Source organism: Ambystoma mexicanum, chromosome 9 (genome assembly GCF_040938575.1).
Source record: "Ambystoma mexicanum isolate Mex_15411 chromosome 9, UKY_AmexF1_1, whole genome shotgun sequence".
Lineage (NCBI taxonomy): Eukaryota > Metazoa > Chordata > Amphibia > Caudata > Ambystomatidae > Ambystoma > Ambystoma mexicanum.
The window spans coordinates 924,038,522-924,053,378 of NC_090931.1; the positions used below are offsets into that span (position 1 = coordinate 924,038,522).

The window sequence follows — 14,857 nt, forward strand, 5'->3', positions numbered from 1 at the left end:
TGACTATCCGGACCACTACAGCAGCGTGCAGCGATTTCGACCACGGCGGAGATCTCTGGCTGAAGAAGATGAGGATGGCCAACAGGGTCAAGATCTCCTACCAAGGTAAGATCCTCTTCTAGATCTGATTCCTCAGTATCTAGTTTGACCATACAGGGTTGAACCTCACTCTCAGCCTCAGCTGGTGTGGGAGTCACAGGTGTGACTTTGGACAGTCTCGGAGATGTCCTCCTGGGCACAGGAGTGCTTGCTGGTTTCTTGCTGGCAGACTTTGGTTTACCTTTTGTCTTTTCTTGCCCTGCAATGGCAGTAAGTAAGTCCTGTGGACTTGGGGTGATAGCTTCCTCTATCATGTCCCCAGGAGAGCCTCTTAAGGTTCTCTCCCTTGCAGACCTTGTGAGCTCCTGCTTCCTTCTGCTGGGGGTACTAGACACAACTCCAAGAGTTTTAAGGTCATTACCCAGCAGGACCCTCACAGATACGTTATTTTGCACACTTACAGGTATCCTGACAGTCATGTCATTACACTGGATGAGAGCTGGTAACTGGGGAATCATTTGCACAGGACCTCCAGCTAACTCGGTTAGGTGTTTGGGTGCCTTAGCAACATCCTCCACCTTGAAAAAACATTCATCAACCACAGTTATGCTCGCTCCAGTGTCTCTGATGGCAGGGGTCTCCTGACCATTCACAAGAACACCATCTTTGTAATACTCTTTAGTATTATCTGGGATTGAGTTGTAGACATCTAAGTTCTGTTGTTCCCAAAGACCCAAGGACACTAAAGAAACACTAGCTGAGACTCTCACGGGCTCATCAACTAGTAGCTGAAAGTTTCCACTTGTCATAGGTACTCCATCCACCTGAGAGAAGGCTAGGAAGACAGTGTTGATCCCTGAAGGTTTACCCTTACACTTGGGATCTCTTTTCACATGGCCAGGCAATCCACAAACAAAGCATTTCCCAAATGCTCTCTGGAATGGGGGCTTGCGCTGACCTCCATCTGGTGTGGAACCAGATGGGACACTAGCCTGATTAGGTTTACCTTGTGGCTTACCCTGGTTATGTTTGGGGCCGTCTTTTGGATGGGAATTATTGGAATTCTCCTTGTTGTCTTTCTTGGACTGCCTTCCCTCTTCCTTCTTCTGAGATGCCCCAGAGTCTTTGTGAGTAGCCCTGTTGGCAACCCACAATTCAGCAGCCTTCGCTAACTTCTTAGGATCTATCTCCTTTGAATCAACCAAGTGCTGTCTAAGCTCAGGAGAGCAGGCATCAAAAATAGACTCCAACATTACAAGATTCCTCAAACCTTCATAAGTGTTCACTTTGTAACCCTTAACCCAACCATCTAAGTTTTTCAAACAGTCACACACACAGGTAGTCCAAGGGGTACCATCATGCTTTTTGAGGGTTCTAAACCTCTTAAGATACTGGGAAAGGGTCTTCCCAAACCTAGCTATTAATGATAGTTTCACACACTCATAATCTTGCTTATCCTCCTCCCCCAACTCCATTACAGCATCACTTGCAACAGGGGCAAGCCTAGAGAAAAGCCAAGGAATCAACTGATTCCCTGAGATACCTTGAATCCTATGATTGTACTCAAACAGTGCTAACCAATCCAAAACATCAAGTTTAGTCTAATACATACCAATCATTTCCTTTGGCATACGGGGTCTCTTAGGGCTGGAAGACCTAGAAGACTCTTGGAGAGAAGCATTTTCTAGAGACAGTTTCTTCATTTCTAGTTAATGATTCAGCTCCATTTCTCTGAGCCTTAACTATTGATGTTTCATGGCAGTTTGTGCATCAATACATTTCACTTCTAATTCAAGTCTCATTTTCTCAAGTGCAATAAATTCAGGAGTAAGTGCAGGACCTGTGGGGGTCCCTGTGGACAGAGGTAGTGCATTCTGAGCAGGCAAAGGAGTTGTAGGGTTTCCTAGCAAGGACTCATCTACTTCTTCTAAATTAACACTCTCAGAATCAGAAACATCAAAATCAACATTGGCTGGAGTGGTAGGCCCTTCTGACCCACTCTCCAAACTTTTTCCCATTAACCTTGCAACCAGTTCAGATGTCTTTCCTTTACCAGAGAGATTCTTATCCCTACACATGGTTCTAAGAACCTCAGCAGTATAGAGTAAAAGACTCTCTTCAGTGCAGTTTTCCATACTTGACATGATTTCTCAGTTAAATAGATTTAGTGGTGTTAGCCTTGTGGTTAGTTGAACCCAAGCAATAGCAGTACTCTAAGTGTAATCACTCTACTTCCAAATCCTCACCGCTGTACACCAGTGTTAGGCAGAATCCTGTGCAGTGCCCTTAGGGACCACTACATACAATTAAGACTACAGGTGGTAATACAAGTTTACCTTTGGTACAAGCCGGTACTACTAAGTCATTGTGGTAGCAGTAGCAGAGCATCCAAGCTTATCTCAAGAGTATATGAGCAGTAGCAGAGATTACACAAAGGGACCACAATTACTGTGACTCAAGCAAACACTGACTCAAGGTTTCAGGTAAAAAATATAGGTACATTTATTTTTAAACCATCAGTTACAAACACAACACCTCTATTAAACTTTACACAAAACCACACGTTAAATATACTACAACTAACCAATTCACTTTGTACAGTACGTCTCAAGGTAAGTACCCTGTTTTTGAATGAACTGGTGTTATGAACAAAACACGATACTGCGGATACGGTTGCGATCACTTTTTGACAGTTCGGTCTACTCAATAAACACGTATCCGTGACATGAAATGCTACCGGGGCAAAAGCACACTTAGCACCTGAGATACCCAGAGGGAGTTGGAGGCAAAAATCACAGGCAATATTTAGGTTAGGCAGACAGTATCGAGAAACACTCAGAAAAAGGAGTTCAAAAGTCAAAGGGTCGGAGCCAGGTTTAGGGGACACCGGAGACCTGTGCCGAAGATCACACCGTTCGACAGTTCATGATCAGTGTAGCCAAAAAGTACTTGAATATTGTCAATGTTCGGAAGCAAAAGTTATGAGGAGGAGGGAAGACAAGGATGAGCCTGGAGGATGAAGAAAAGGGATTCACCCAGTTTCCTCGAGTAGAACACAGTACCTTATTTCCACGATGCAGCTGGTGCCCTGGCAGTTGTTCCTGTTGTTTTCCCGCAGACCCACGATTCCTGGAGCTTCGTTGTGAAGGAGGACGTCTGAAGGCGGTCTGCACCACACAGCGATGAAGCCGGCAGTAGCGACAATGAAAAAGGTGTGCTCCTTAAAAACAGGAGAGGCTCAGCAGGTGGCTATCCGGACCACTACAGCAGTGTGCAGCGATTTCGACCACGTGGAGATCTCTGGCTGAAGAAGATGAGCTAGTTATCCCCACCAGGCTCAGGGGAAGAAGACTCCGGACTGGATCTCCTCTTAGTCGTTGAAGGGTAGATAGCTCAGGACTGCAGCAGGGATTCACCGGGACGGGGTAGTTGCAGCAGCCGTCGTTCTCTCCGCTTCTCTTCGGTTCCTTGTAGTTCCAGAGGCGACTCTGACTTCTAGCCCAAGAGACCTGCCTTTTATGCGCAAAACCCCCATTCACACAGCCTGGCTGTCAATCACACAGCAGGGGGGTTGTCCAGCCGGGACAACCACCTCAGCCAATCATGGCAAAGTGCGACTTGGGTTTCCTAGGATACCCTGTGCAGGGGGTGACGACACCCCTTCCCCACATTCAGTCTACCTAGACACCCAGGCGCCAAGAGGAGGGCTTCTCTGCAGAAGCCCGACAAAAGACGGTGAACAAAGAAGGCGAACCTAGTTTGCCGCGCAAAGTAAAACACAAGAAGGACTTTAACAAAAAGAAATGGCGAATAAACCCAACCGGAGCCAAAAGAAAGACGATTTCGTCAAGCGGGTTCATGTTCGAGGCTAATATAATAGCCAAGAACAGTACCACGTTTATCTAATATAATCGCGGTAGAAAAGTTAGGGTAGATACCACTGCCACCAGCCAAGTCTGTTAAAAGAGCGAAACAATGCTCAGGGAGGTATTGACTGAAAAGGGGTACAGATTAGCCCTTTCCAGTACTCCATGTAAGATGGGGTGTACTGGGTCTGTGGTAAAAATGACTATGTAAAGTAAATGGCAACTTTACCTTTCTCTGGGGGACAGTAGTCAGCCCCAGCGAAATGGAGTCAGAGGGAAGTCTTAAAGACAACCCTGGGTTACTACACTAAAGGTGCTGTGTAACCCGTACAAGAACAGGGGCACCTGGAGTGGTGTGCTTCAGTGCCCAAGATCACACAATGAGTAAAAACACATAGGCCAAAACACATGTAAGGGTGGAAAAAGGATGTACACTCTTACCAGGTGGAAAAAATAAACTCCAGAAATCCAGCAAAGCTGCTGGGGGACTCACTAGGTGAGGGAAATTAGCCCTAGAAGGAGAATTCTCCCTAACAATGGAAAGTAGGGTAGCTGGGTGTGGGACCTTCTCTTTTTTCGTTTACTTGTCTCCTCATCCACACTAGTCCCCTTATAAAAAGAGGATACACTCTTGCTCAATCTGTGTTCATGCGTTACCGATATAACTGTCAAACTCCTGTAACAATTGTATGCTTTCAGCAACTACTAACTAAGAAGTGACTATTTGAAAGTACTGAAAAGTTTACCTATGTGTGATGGTTTAATGTCCTAAGTATTTAATCATGAGTCTTGTGTAAATATAATAAATATATATTTTAATATACATTTAAGTGTAAGTGTTTCTTTTGATGTACTTTACTTACTGGGTTCGGTGTACTTAACAGCTCACATCTTCCTCTTAAAATAAGCCTGACTGCTCTGCCACTCTACCAAGGTCCTAAGTTAGTACAGACTGATACTAAGCGTTGGGATCTACAAACCACTGGGATAGCTTACTAAAGTCTTTCTATCAATAGGACTTTAAGAAAACTCCCATAACAGGGATCAATGGGATAAATTCAATAGGCCTTCCGCTCAGATGGTGAACATTTGGGTAAGTTCTGTCTTTCACTCCCTAAGTGCTGCAAGAGAGGCAACCAGCCAGCTGAAAGATCCAAGGGATCCCTCATGAAGATATGCTGCTCAAGTTTTGAGAAGACAAAGAATGAAAAGAGGTGGTTGAAGAACAAGTTTGGATCCCACGCAAACATGGGGAGCAAGGCAGTGGTGGGGGCATCTGGGAGGGCAGATCTAGCTACAGGATCATAGGGTCAGAACCCAGGGACACGTACTCATGACCCAGCCAAACCTTGAAACAGCCACCAAGATGAAGAGGACAGGGAATCCCTGAGGTGGAGGACACAGCAGGTGCAACAGCGGGGGTTGTACTCAGGAGGGAACTACAAGGGTCACAGTTAGGCTAAGGAAGCAGCAGGATCAGCCAGTCTGCAAGGAAATGGTTTGCAAAGTCGCCCCATGATGCAGCCCAGTTGGAGCAACATCAGTCGACTCGATCCTTCAGTTGAGACCCTCAGCCTTTATGTACTTGGACCAGAAGGAGTTTTACCAGGGAAACAACACTGCAGGTGAGGAGGGGTAGAACAAAGGACAGCCAGTCCAGCCATCTTCGAGGAGGGCAAGAAGCAACTGAAGAGCCTTGTACATGATTCCTCCAGCAGCAAGAAGCAGGAGGCCCAGGAAAAGGGAGCAATGTTCCAGCAAATATGGCCAAACCAAGTTCCTCAGCAGCAGCCCATCCTGACAAGGAGTCTTCAACATGTCAGGTCAGGAACTGAGAAATCCCAGGGTCCCCCCACATACATTCTCATTTGTACAGGAATGGCTTTGCCAGCCTACCAATCACAATCCAGGCAGCACACACACATTTTGGCCAGTTAGTGTCCCTAATCAGCACCAACCACATAGGCACTCCCACATAGGATGTAGATTGGGAAGTCTGCTAGACTTATTGATATTTTATTTGTATTGCGCTCGTACAAAAGTGTTCACAACCGACTGTGGCTTTATGGGCTCAGGATCATCCCACGTGAACAAAATCACCATTGTTGATTGTGCCACATGGTCCACACAGACAAAGAAAAATCACAAAACAAAATGGCTGGGAGCAGGACATAAAAAACACATAAGTAATCCAATGCCTGCCATCTTGTTGCATAAGGCTACTAATACGGTATAAGTGGCTACAACCATACTATTGGCAAAACCTAATCACAGCTGCCACTAACCTATTCCACAAAACATTTTCAGGGTGGCAAACACCCTGGGACAAAAAATTGGGTACTTTGAAGCACTCCCTTGACTGGTAGCCATACAGGCTACTAGAGGCAGCTCAACAGAAAAATAGTTGCAGTGACAGGGGTGGGGGGGACTTCCCTCATGTCACAAAGGAACAGTTGAAAAGCAATGGAGGCCAGCAACACTTTTAATGGTCTCCAAAGTCTTTTTAAGGTAAGCCTTGCCTTTGCTTTGTAAGTGCTACAAAGTGACTGTACTAACATTTGGCACCTTCTAAAACTCCAATATATAAAAATTATTTAAACCTATTTCATAGATTACTTAAAAAATAAATATTTGTTTTAAAGCTGAGTGTTCCATTGTTAAGGCCCTTAAATGCAAGGTCTTGTCCTCTCGGTCTTTGGTTGGCCCATTGGGGATGTGTTTACCAGTGTATTGTGTGATAGACGAGAGAGAGCTGCCTGGCATAGTTTGTGATCTTCTTCTGTATGTGAATTTTACTGGTTTCCCAGTATGCTCTTTGCACTAGATTATGACGAGAATGTTCAAGTCAATCCTCCTGTTCACTAGAATCCAATGGAGAGAATGTAGAGTGAGCTGTGCATGATACCAGTGTTTCAGATTCTGAATCTTTTTGTCACTCTCTTTTGAAGGATCTGAATTCTGATCATTGTTTTCATGGGAGGGGACTATGTGAGCTCTAATTTGAAAATAGTGTCGGGTGCCTTTGAACAATAGAGGAAAGTTAATTACCATTTTCATTTCATCGGCCCCACATGTAATCATTATTTTGGGGGCCTCACTAGCGACACAGAAGTTCTGTGCAGTCTACAAAGGAGTTTAAGGGGGAAAAGGGGTAGTCTGTGCCAATTACACAAAATGACTAGCAAACATTAAAAGTGTAAGTAGATGTTTAATTGGCAATTGGTGATGTCAGACCATTTATGGGAACTATTTGAGACTGAGCATTGCCACTCAGTTAGCCGGGTGCTCTCTGCCCTGGAATCCAGTTGCAAACATTATTCTTTGATCAAAGTCAAATATTATTCAACGATAAGTTCATTGCCATTAATGATTGATGGGTGAATCACATTCATAAAAATGCCCACATGTCTTTTTTAAATAGTCTTCCTCTTGAGAAGCAGTGTCAATCAAACAATGTGTCCAAAATATGCCAATGCATTTCGTAATTGTTCCATCTTTAGGGCTGGACACTATGTAATGTACTGCCCAAGTATACGTCTGGGCTGTTCTTTCAATTGCTCACATGCATGTGAACAAAGATTCTGTCCCTCAATATCTGTTAGGACACGTACTAAAGGTGAGGGACGTGTCCTAGCAGCTATCGACAGGCAGAATCTTTGCATTGGCATACTTTGGACAGATTGTTAAACAAAACTGTTCAAAATTGCAAGTGAATGTTGATGCGAAAACCAAAAAAAATGCTAATATAGTAACAGTCTTCAATCAATCAAAGTTTATTCGGATTAAAAACATCCATTAAACACAAACATCACACACACATAAAAAGGGATTAACAATATCCATTACATCACACTTAAATAGACCGCATTACCATTGTCCAGGCATTACACAGATAAAAAATACAACTATATTAAAACCAAATTTATTAAGACAGTTAAAACAGTGCTGACTGCATGGCAACTCTTTCTCCTTGTGGCATTTCCAGCACTTCTGAGTCCCGCAGTTTGGCCTTGTACATCCACTGATATCAGCAAGACCGCATCTGTACTTCATTTCATTACCGTGCATGGCCCCCTTTTCCACCTACACATTGTCTTGTGCTTATTCCTCTGTAAACAAACATCTTCTTATTTTAATTTCTTTTCTGTAGCATTTGTTGGTAGTGAGGTGACACATGTTAGGACAGTTTTTTGAAGTCCAACTAAGTAGTGAAACCATTCAACTGAGTACAAGACTCCACTCTTCGTATAAGGCTGTACCAGCGTAGACAGAGCAGACTAGCTTATCTTAGGAGGGAGAGAGGGATGTAGAATCAGTACAAAGAAATAGTACTACTCATATGGTCCAAAGAAACACTGAAACGCTATGTATTGTAAAAACAAATGGTTTATTTAAGTACAAATAGGCCCAGATAAATCTTGGCAGACATGAGTACTATCGCAGATCAAATTAACACATTATAAAAACGCAACATTATGCTTTAAAGTACACAGAGCAAAGCATAGACCTTATTTAGAAAACATACAGTATTTCTAGGTAAGTCCGACCTTATCAAACACATTTAGTATAGGGCACACCTATTCTTTGGGAGTAAAACCATGAGTTACTTTCAGATTCAGCGCATACCACGCCCCTGTACTCCACCTCAAAAAAATTTTCAAAGGCAGTAATCTTCTCCATCTGGCGACCCTCAACGCACACTCAGGCAACAAACGCTGTGCTGACATCTGCCTTCTCCTGGAAGACACTGACCTTGACATACTCGCACTCATTGAGACTGGTTCAATGCCAACTCAGTCACTCCTTTGACTCGCTCTTACCCGACGGCGTTAGGATCACCTCCACGCCTCGACCTCCCGCTGGCGGCTGGGTTGCCTTAATCTTCCCTAATTGGATTCCTTCTTTCATCCCACCTACTCAACTGTATTTGTCCTTTCAGTGCCAAGTATGCAAATTGGTCATCTCGCCCTCCTCCACTCCGACCATTACTACCATTTATCTGCCTCCAGGCGCTTCTTTGTTTCTGAGTGCAATGATTTCTGTTCCTCCTCACTCTCTACCACCTCCAACCTGCTACACCTGGGTGACTTTAACATCCATTTGGACACACCGTGCGCAGCATCCACCCTTTTCATTGACCTCTGCACCTGCCTATACCTCTCCATTCTTCCTTCTGGTCCAATCCACTCTGCCGGACACACGCTGGACGCCATCATCCATTCTGACCTCCCCCTCTCTTCTCCTCTGGTCACCCCTCTCTTGGTCTGACCACTTGGGTTCTCTCCTCCCACATGAGTCCCTATGGCCCTGTGACAACTCCTCCAAAAGCCCTGCCAACCTCGTTCACGAACATCCGTCCGATGAAACGAGTGTCAGCTTCTGCCTCCACCTTCATTCCCCCTTGCCCACCCAACTCGGACACTACCTCTGAATCTGCTGTCAGCAAACTATATCTATACATTACCAACACCCTTGACATCCTGGCCCCAGTCATGAGGATCTGCCTGAAACCTGCCTTCAAGCGTAACACCTGTATACTACTCCGAACTTGCAGTCCAAAAACGTAAGTGCAGGGCTGCAGAACCGAAGAGGCGAACTTCAGGTTCACCCTCTGACAAACTAGCCTGCCGCCTGCTCTGAAGACATTACAGACTATATCTGTGACAAAAGAAGGGCCCACATTCAGGCACTAGTACCTAGCACGTACAAAAACACGGCTGAACTCTTCAAAATCTGCAGGGAACTTGCCAACCAGTCTGCAGTTTCCATCTCTTCAAAACATGTTGCCCCTTGCTCATCCAGAACCATCAAGGACAACATCTTCTCTCTCTGCCCTGCTCTTGCTGATCTTTGTAACCACTCCTTTGCTACTGGCTCTTTTCCACCCTCCCTCAAGCGCTCCCTTGTGGCCCCCTCCTTAAAAAAATGTCAGCAGACCCATCCTGCCCGGCCAGCTATCGCCCCCATCTCCATCACCCCTTTCCTTGGGAAACTGTTTGAGAAGTTGGTCCTCCCCCAACTTAACTCCCACACTGAATTTGTTGGCAGTCTTCACAACCATCGGTCTGGATTCCGAGTAGCAAGAGGCACGGAAACTGCTCTTCTAAACAACCGTGAAGAACTGCTTGCATCCCTTGATTCCAACTCCCCAGCTGTCCTCATCCTCCTTGATCTCGCTTCTGCTTTTGACACAGTGAACCATTCCATCCTCATAAAAAGGCTCCATGACACCCTTGATATTTCAGAGCAGGCACTGGACTGGCTTACCTCCTTCCTAACGGACTGCTCCTCCAAAGTCATACTGGGCACCTTCTGCTTCCCTACTTCCCCCTCCTCCTGTGGCGTCCCCCCGGGCTGAATTATTTCACCTTAGCTCTTTAACATCTACCTTATTCTGCTGGCATGCCTCATTTCCTCCTTCTTCCCCAACTTCCAGTGCTATGCTGACGACACACAACTCTTCTTCAAACGTCCTACAGACAACCTTACACCCTCCTTCATCCCTGACTGCCTCTCAGCCATCCAGGCCTGGTGTACATCTAATGATCTTTGCCACAATGCCAGCAAAACAGAGATCCTCCCTATTGGGACCCCAGCACCCTATTTCTTCCCTTCACACTGGCCTTCTTCCATGGGCTCTTCCCCTGTTCCCTCTTCGGAAGCCAGAAACCTCTGAGTCATCTTCAATTCCTCGCTCTCCTTCTTCCCTCATACTCAGGACATTGCCAAGAAGTCCCACCTTCAGCTTTTCCTTCTGAAAGGAATTCTACCTTTCCTCACCTTCCCCCAGAGACTCAATGTTACCCGGGCTCTATTCCTCTCTTCAGTCTTGCAATAGCCTCCTCCTTAATCTACCTTCGTCCACTCTGCGACCCCTCCAGCTAATCCAGAATAGAGCAGCAAGACTTATCCTTGGCCTCAAGCCCAGGGACTGCATCTCTCGTGCCCTACAAAATCTTCACTGGGTCCCGATCGCAGCACAGATTAAATTCAAATCCCTCTGCATCAACCACAAGGCTTTCTGGGGCTGGGGCCACTCTATCTGCAACTCTGTCTGACCAAATACTCCCCCTCTAGACACCTGCGTTCCTCTGGCACCAACTCCTTGCATGTGAAGCGATTTGCAAAAACAGAGAGCAGGTGGACAGTCACTTTTCTCAGCGGGCTCCCTTCTTTGGGACAGCCTCCCCCTCCCTCTTCGTCTTGAGCAGGACCTCCTTAAGTCAAAGAAAATCCTCAAGACCTTCCTGTTAACCTCTTCCTTCACTCCGTCTCTCCCCTGCTAAACGTACAGTAGATTGACTGGTGTGCAGGGCCCTTATGCATCCTCGTGGCCCTGGCATCCCACATCTTTCACCCCAGCTGTTGTATATCCCCTGCACTTGCCTCGGCCCACCCTCCACCACTGGAGTTTGCACTTACCTTTCTTCATAGCACTTCTCCTGCTGCTCTCCATGAGCACCACAGCACCTATACCATACCCCTCTCCGCCTGCACTTGCACTTTCTGAACACTCACAAGGCATAGTAGGTTTGCCTTCCCCTCTCCATTGTCGTTTCTCCTTTGTTGTATTTAATTATTTAACTTTGCTGTAATTACTTTTTCTTTCATCCCCTTTCCCCCTCCATGTTGCCCTATGGGTGCTTTAAAACAGTATTTGCTTCCCGTATAAGTGCCTAACAAGTGAACAATAAATACATTACTTTACAGTAATTCAAGTGTAGTAGACCATGTCAGTTATGCATTGCCACTCAGTTAAGGGATCACATAATCAACCAACCCTGTTACTAGTATACTTTTCTGAATAGTGAAGCACTCATTCAAGGAACAGTAAATACCTATAACTACATTTATGATGACACACAGTTAGACTAGGCGAGTAAGACCTTTTGGTGTAATATTCAATTGCAGTTGCTTTTCAGATCAGTGGAACACAGGCTAAGCTAAGCAGTAACACTTTACACTAATATAGGATGCACCAGGCTGACCTAGGTCAGCTACACCTAAAGAACATTCTTCAAGAATGGCAGACCGCTATTGTAGGCAGGTAAAACCTAATGTTGTAATATACTATTACGGTTGCTTTTCAGAACAGTGGAACACAGATTGAGGTAAGCAATGACTCTTTAACTTATTTTAGAATGGCACATAGCTAACTCAAGGTAAGTAAAACATACATACTTTTAAAAGGAGCTATCATATATACAGCAACTTAAAGGTATGTATAGACCTAAGACTGTTTGAGCATCTGTATGAAACGGATGAGGGAAAGCAAAACCCAATGTTACACTTTAAGAATGACTCAATGTTATTCCAGGTAGGTAAAACCTAAGGCAGCCTTATTCTAAACAGGCTATACAGCAAGTTAGGAGAGGAAAGACCGAGTTGGGTAACCTATACACCTATTCTCTAAAACAAATAGTTAGTGAAGCCAACAGCATTACTTTTGGGTGAGAGGCAAAACCAATTCACAGGTGAGTAAATTAACCTTATATATACTTTTCAGAATGGCACAACACACATTCAAGGTAAGAACATTTGCAACTGTTCACTCTCATAGTTGCAGTTACCAACTAACTCTTGCACAAGTAAGTACTTTTAAACACTTGTTATACTTTTCAAAACAGAATACTTTACTTATCCTCTCCTTCCCCAGTCTATTGCATGAGTTCACTCAGAGGCTGAAGAGGGACCCTAGTGGTCTAGGTACCAGCTGTAGGCAGGGTGAGATAGGGTTCTGTTGCAGGCAAAAGTCAGAGTTCATGTGAAAGACTGTTGAAACAAGTAAGTAGTTAGTTAGGGTCCAGGGACTTCAGAGAAGACACCCTAGGAGGATTCCAGCAGTGGACCTGGGATGAGAGGACACCCAATCACAGAAAACACCCCAAAAGCTTTACAGAAATCACACAGGTTTAAGGTAAGTAAATACCCCAGCCAACACAGTACCTCAGCACAGAAGAAGAGTTGCAGTAGGAAGACTTCAGTATCTGCAGCCAAAACCCGGCCGATGTATTCCTTTGTCGTGAAGACAGAAGACAGGAGTTTGGAAGGGAATTTTCAGCAGGGATCAACGGAGAAGGCTTGAGGCAAGAGTTTCCTCATGGCTGGATGCGACTGTGGTTTTGGCACCCTTTACAGGAGTCAGAAGAAGACTGAATATCACTGGTCGGATTCTTGTCGTTTGCAAGGTCCAGCACTCTGATGAGGGGACTTTTAGGACTCAAATTGTTTCTGGAGTTCCAGCAGGATGCCACCAAAGGTTCAGCTCGATTCGGAATTCGGAAGACCATGCACCACACAATGGCTTGAGGTCGCAGGGTATTGGGGTATAGCACCCTCGCAAGGTCACAGCACGATGTGGGATGGCTCAAAACGCAGGTGGTCCTGAGTCCAGTGGACCCCACCAGGCTCTGGGTTGTCTTTTTCAGAGTCCACAGGTCGCTTGGAAGGAAGGGTAACAGCAGGCTCCAGTTAGACAGCATGCTTTCGGGTCGCTGGAAGTCGTCTCCACTGCATTTTCTTCATCTTCCTCTTCGGATTTGGTTCCAGTGGTTGACTTTTTAGCAGCTTCCAGTTTCTGAGTTTTTATCAGGAACTAATGCACAACCTCTGCATTCTCTCCCTGCATTTTACAGAAAGGGCAGTCTGGCTGTACAATCAGGACAGCCAGCCCCCCACTGGGAGTTTGTTCCTATCAGGAAAGGTGGAAGACAAAGGGCTGCAGAGTTTTGGACTCCTCCTTCGCTTCCTGCTTTCCAGACACACTGGAGCCTGGGCAGGGAATCCACAGGATTCCCGCCAAAGACAAAACAGCCACTGAGATAGTTCCTGCCTAGAATGGCAGGGGAAGACCTCCGAAACAGAACGCACACAAGAAATGGCAAAGAAAGAAGGTGCCCACCATTTTAGGTGACCCCTCTGTACATAACTAAGGCTGAATTAACACCCTGTGAGTAATAAAGACTAAGTCATAAAGGTAAAACCACTGCCACCAGCCATTCATGTAAAACTTGCAATTGTAACACAGTGTCACCAGGTAAGTAAGAAAGGGGATACATTGTATCCCCCCAGCACTCCACATAAGGTGGAGTGGGCTGGCTCTCTCTATAAAATTTAAAGGGGGATGAAAACCCCTCTTTACTACTTGGGAACTGTAGTTCACTCAAGTACATCAAAGAGAAATAAACAGGGGAGCCCAAAGGGGCAACCCAGCCTAAGCCCAAACGTTGTAGGAAACTATAACTTCACCCATACACTATGCAGAGACATAAAAAGGTCAACAATAAAAAAGATTCCCCTTCACCTAGGGACAAGGTAAAATAATTACCCAGTAAAAGCAAAGGTTCTGGGGTTGACACAGGTTGGGAAGATTTATCATTGATATGAAAATCTTACCTTCCAACACACAATGGGCCATTTGATCCATCCCATTTTGTTTTTTACTTGGTTCTTTAAAGTGATGTATTCAGTAGCCTGTCTGTGTACCAGAAATTATATACTGTATGTCTGAAGAATTATAGGAACTGATAGTCTGTGATTGATTTGGATGAGGTGACAAGTATGAAAGCACACCGGCTTAAATGAACACATGCAAGAGATGGACAACTCTAACTTCAATATTAATTGAAACATGTTTTTCATATTATAAGTAAGTGTCTTCATTTTTGCAAACCTTTAGGAACTTGCTGTTAAAAAGGGATGGCGACTACCGGACTATTCCCTTGCCCAGGAGTCGGGACCACCGCACAAGAGAGAATTTACAATGACTTGTCGAGTAGAAAAGTTTGCAGAAACGGGTACAGTAGGATTACTTGCATTATATATTTAAACCCCACTATCACTGTTTGTAGGTCAAATTGTTTTTTAAGTAATTTCACATGCTTGGCTATTTGACTCTGAAAATCATCTTCATGATAAACACTGTTTGGGAAATTATCTTTTTGCCACTTTCC

The 14,857-nt window shown here is 45.0% G+C and overlaps 1 protein-coding gene across 2 annotated transcripts in view; it reads left to right on the forward strand.

The window, feature by feature from the left end:
* Positions 1-14,857, forward strand: part of PRKRA (protein activator of interferon induced protein kinase EIF2AK2) — a 700,997-nt gene that overhangs the window by 458,445 nt on the left and 227,695 nt on the right. For both annotated transcript variants that reach the window (XM_069616107.1, XM_069616108.1), the window contains one exon: positions 14,584-14,701. In XM_069616107.1, coding sequence (XP_069472208.1) covers positions 14,584-14,701 — 118 coding nt within the window. The remainder of the gene's footprint in view (positions 1-14,583; positions 14,702-14,857) is intronic.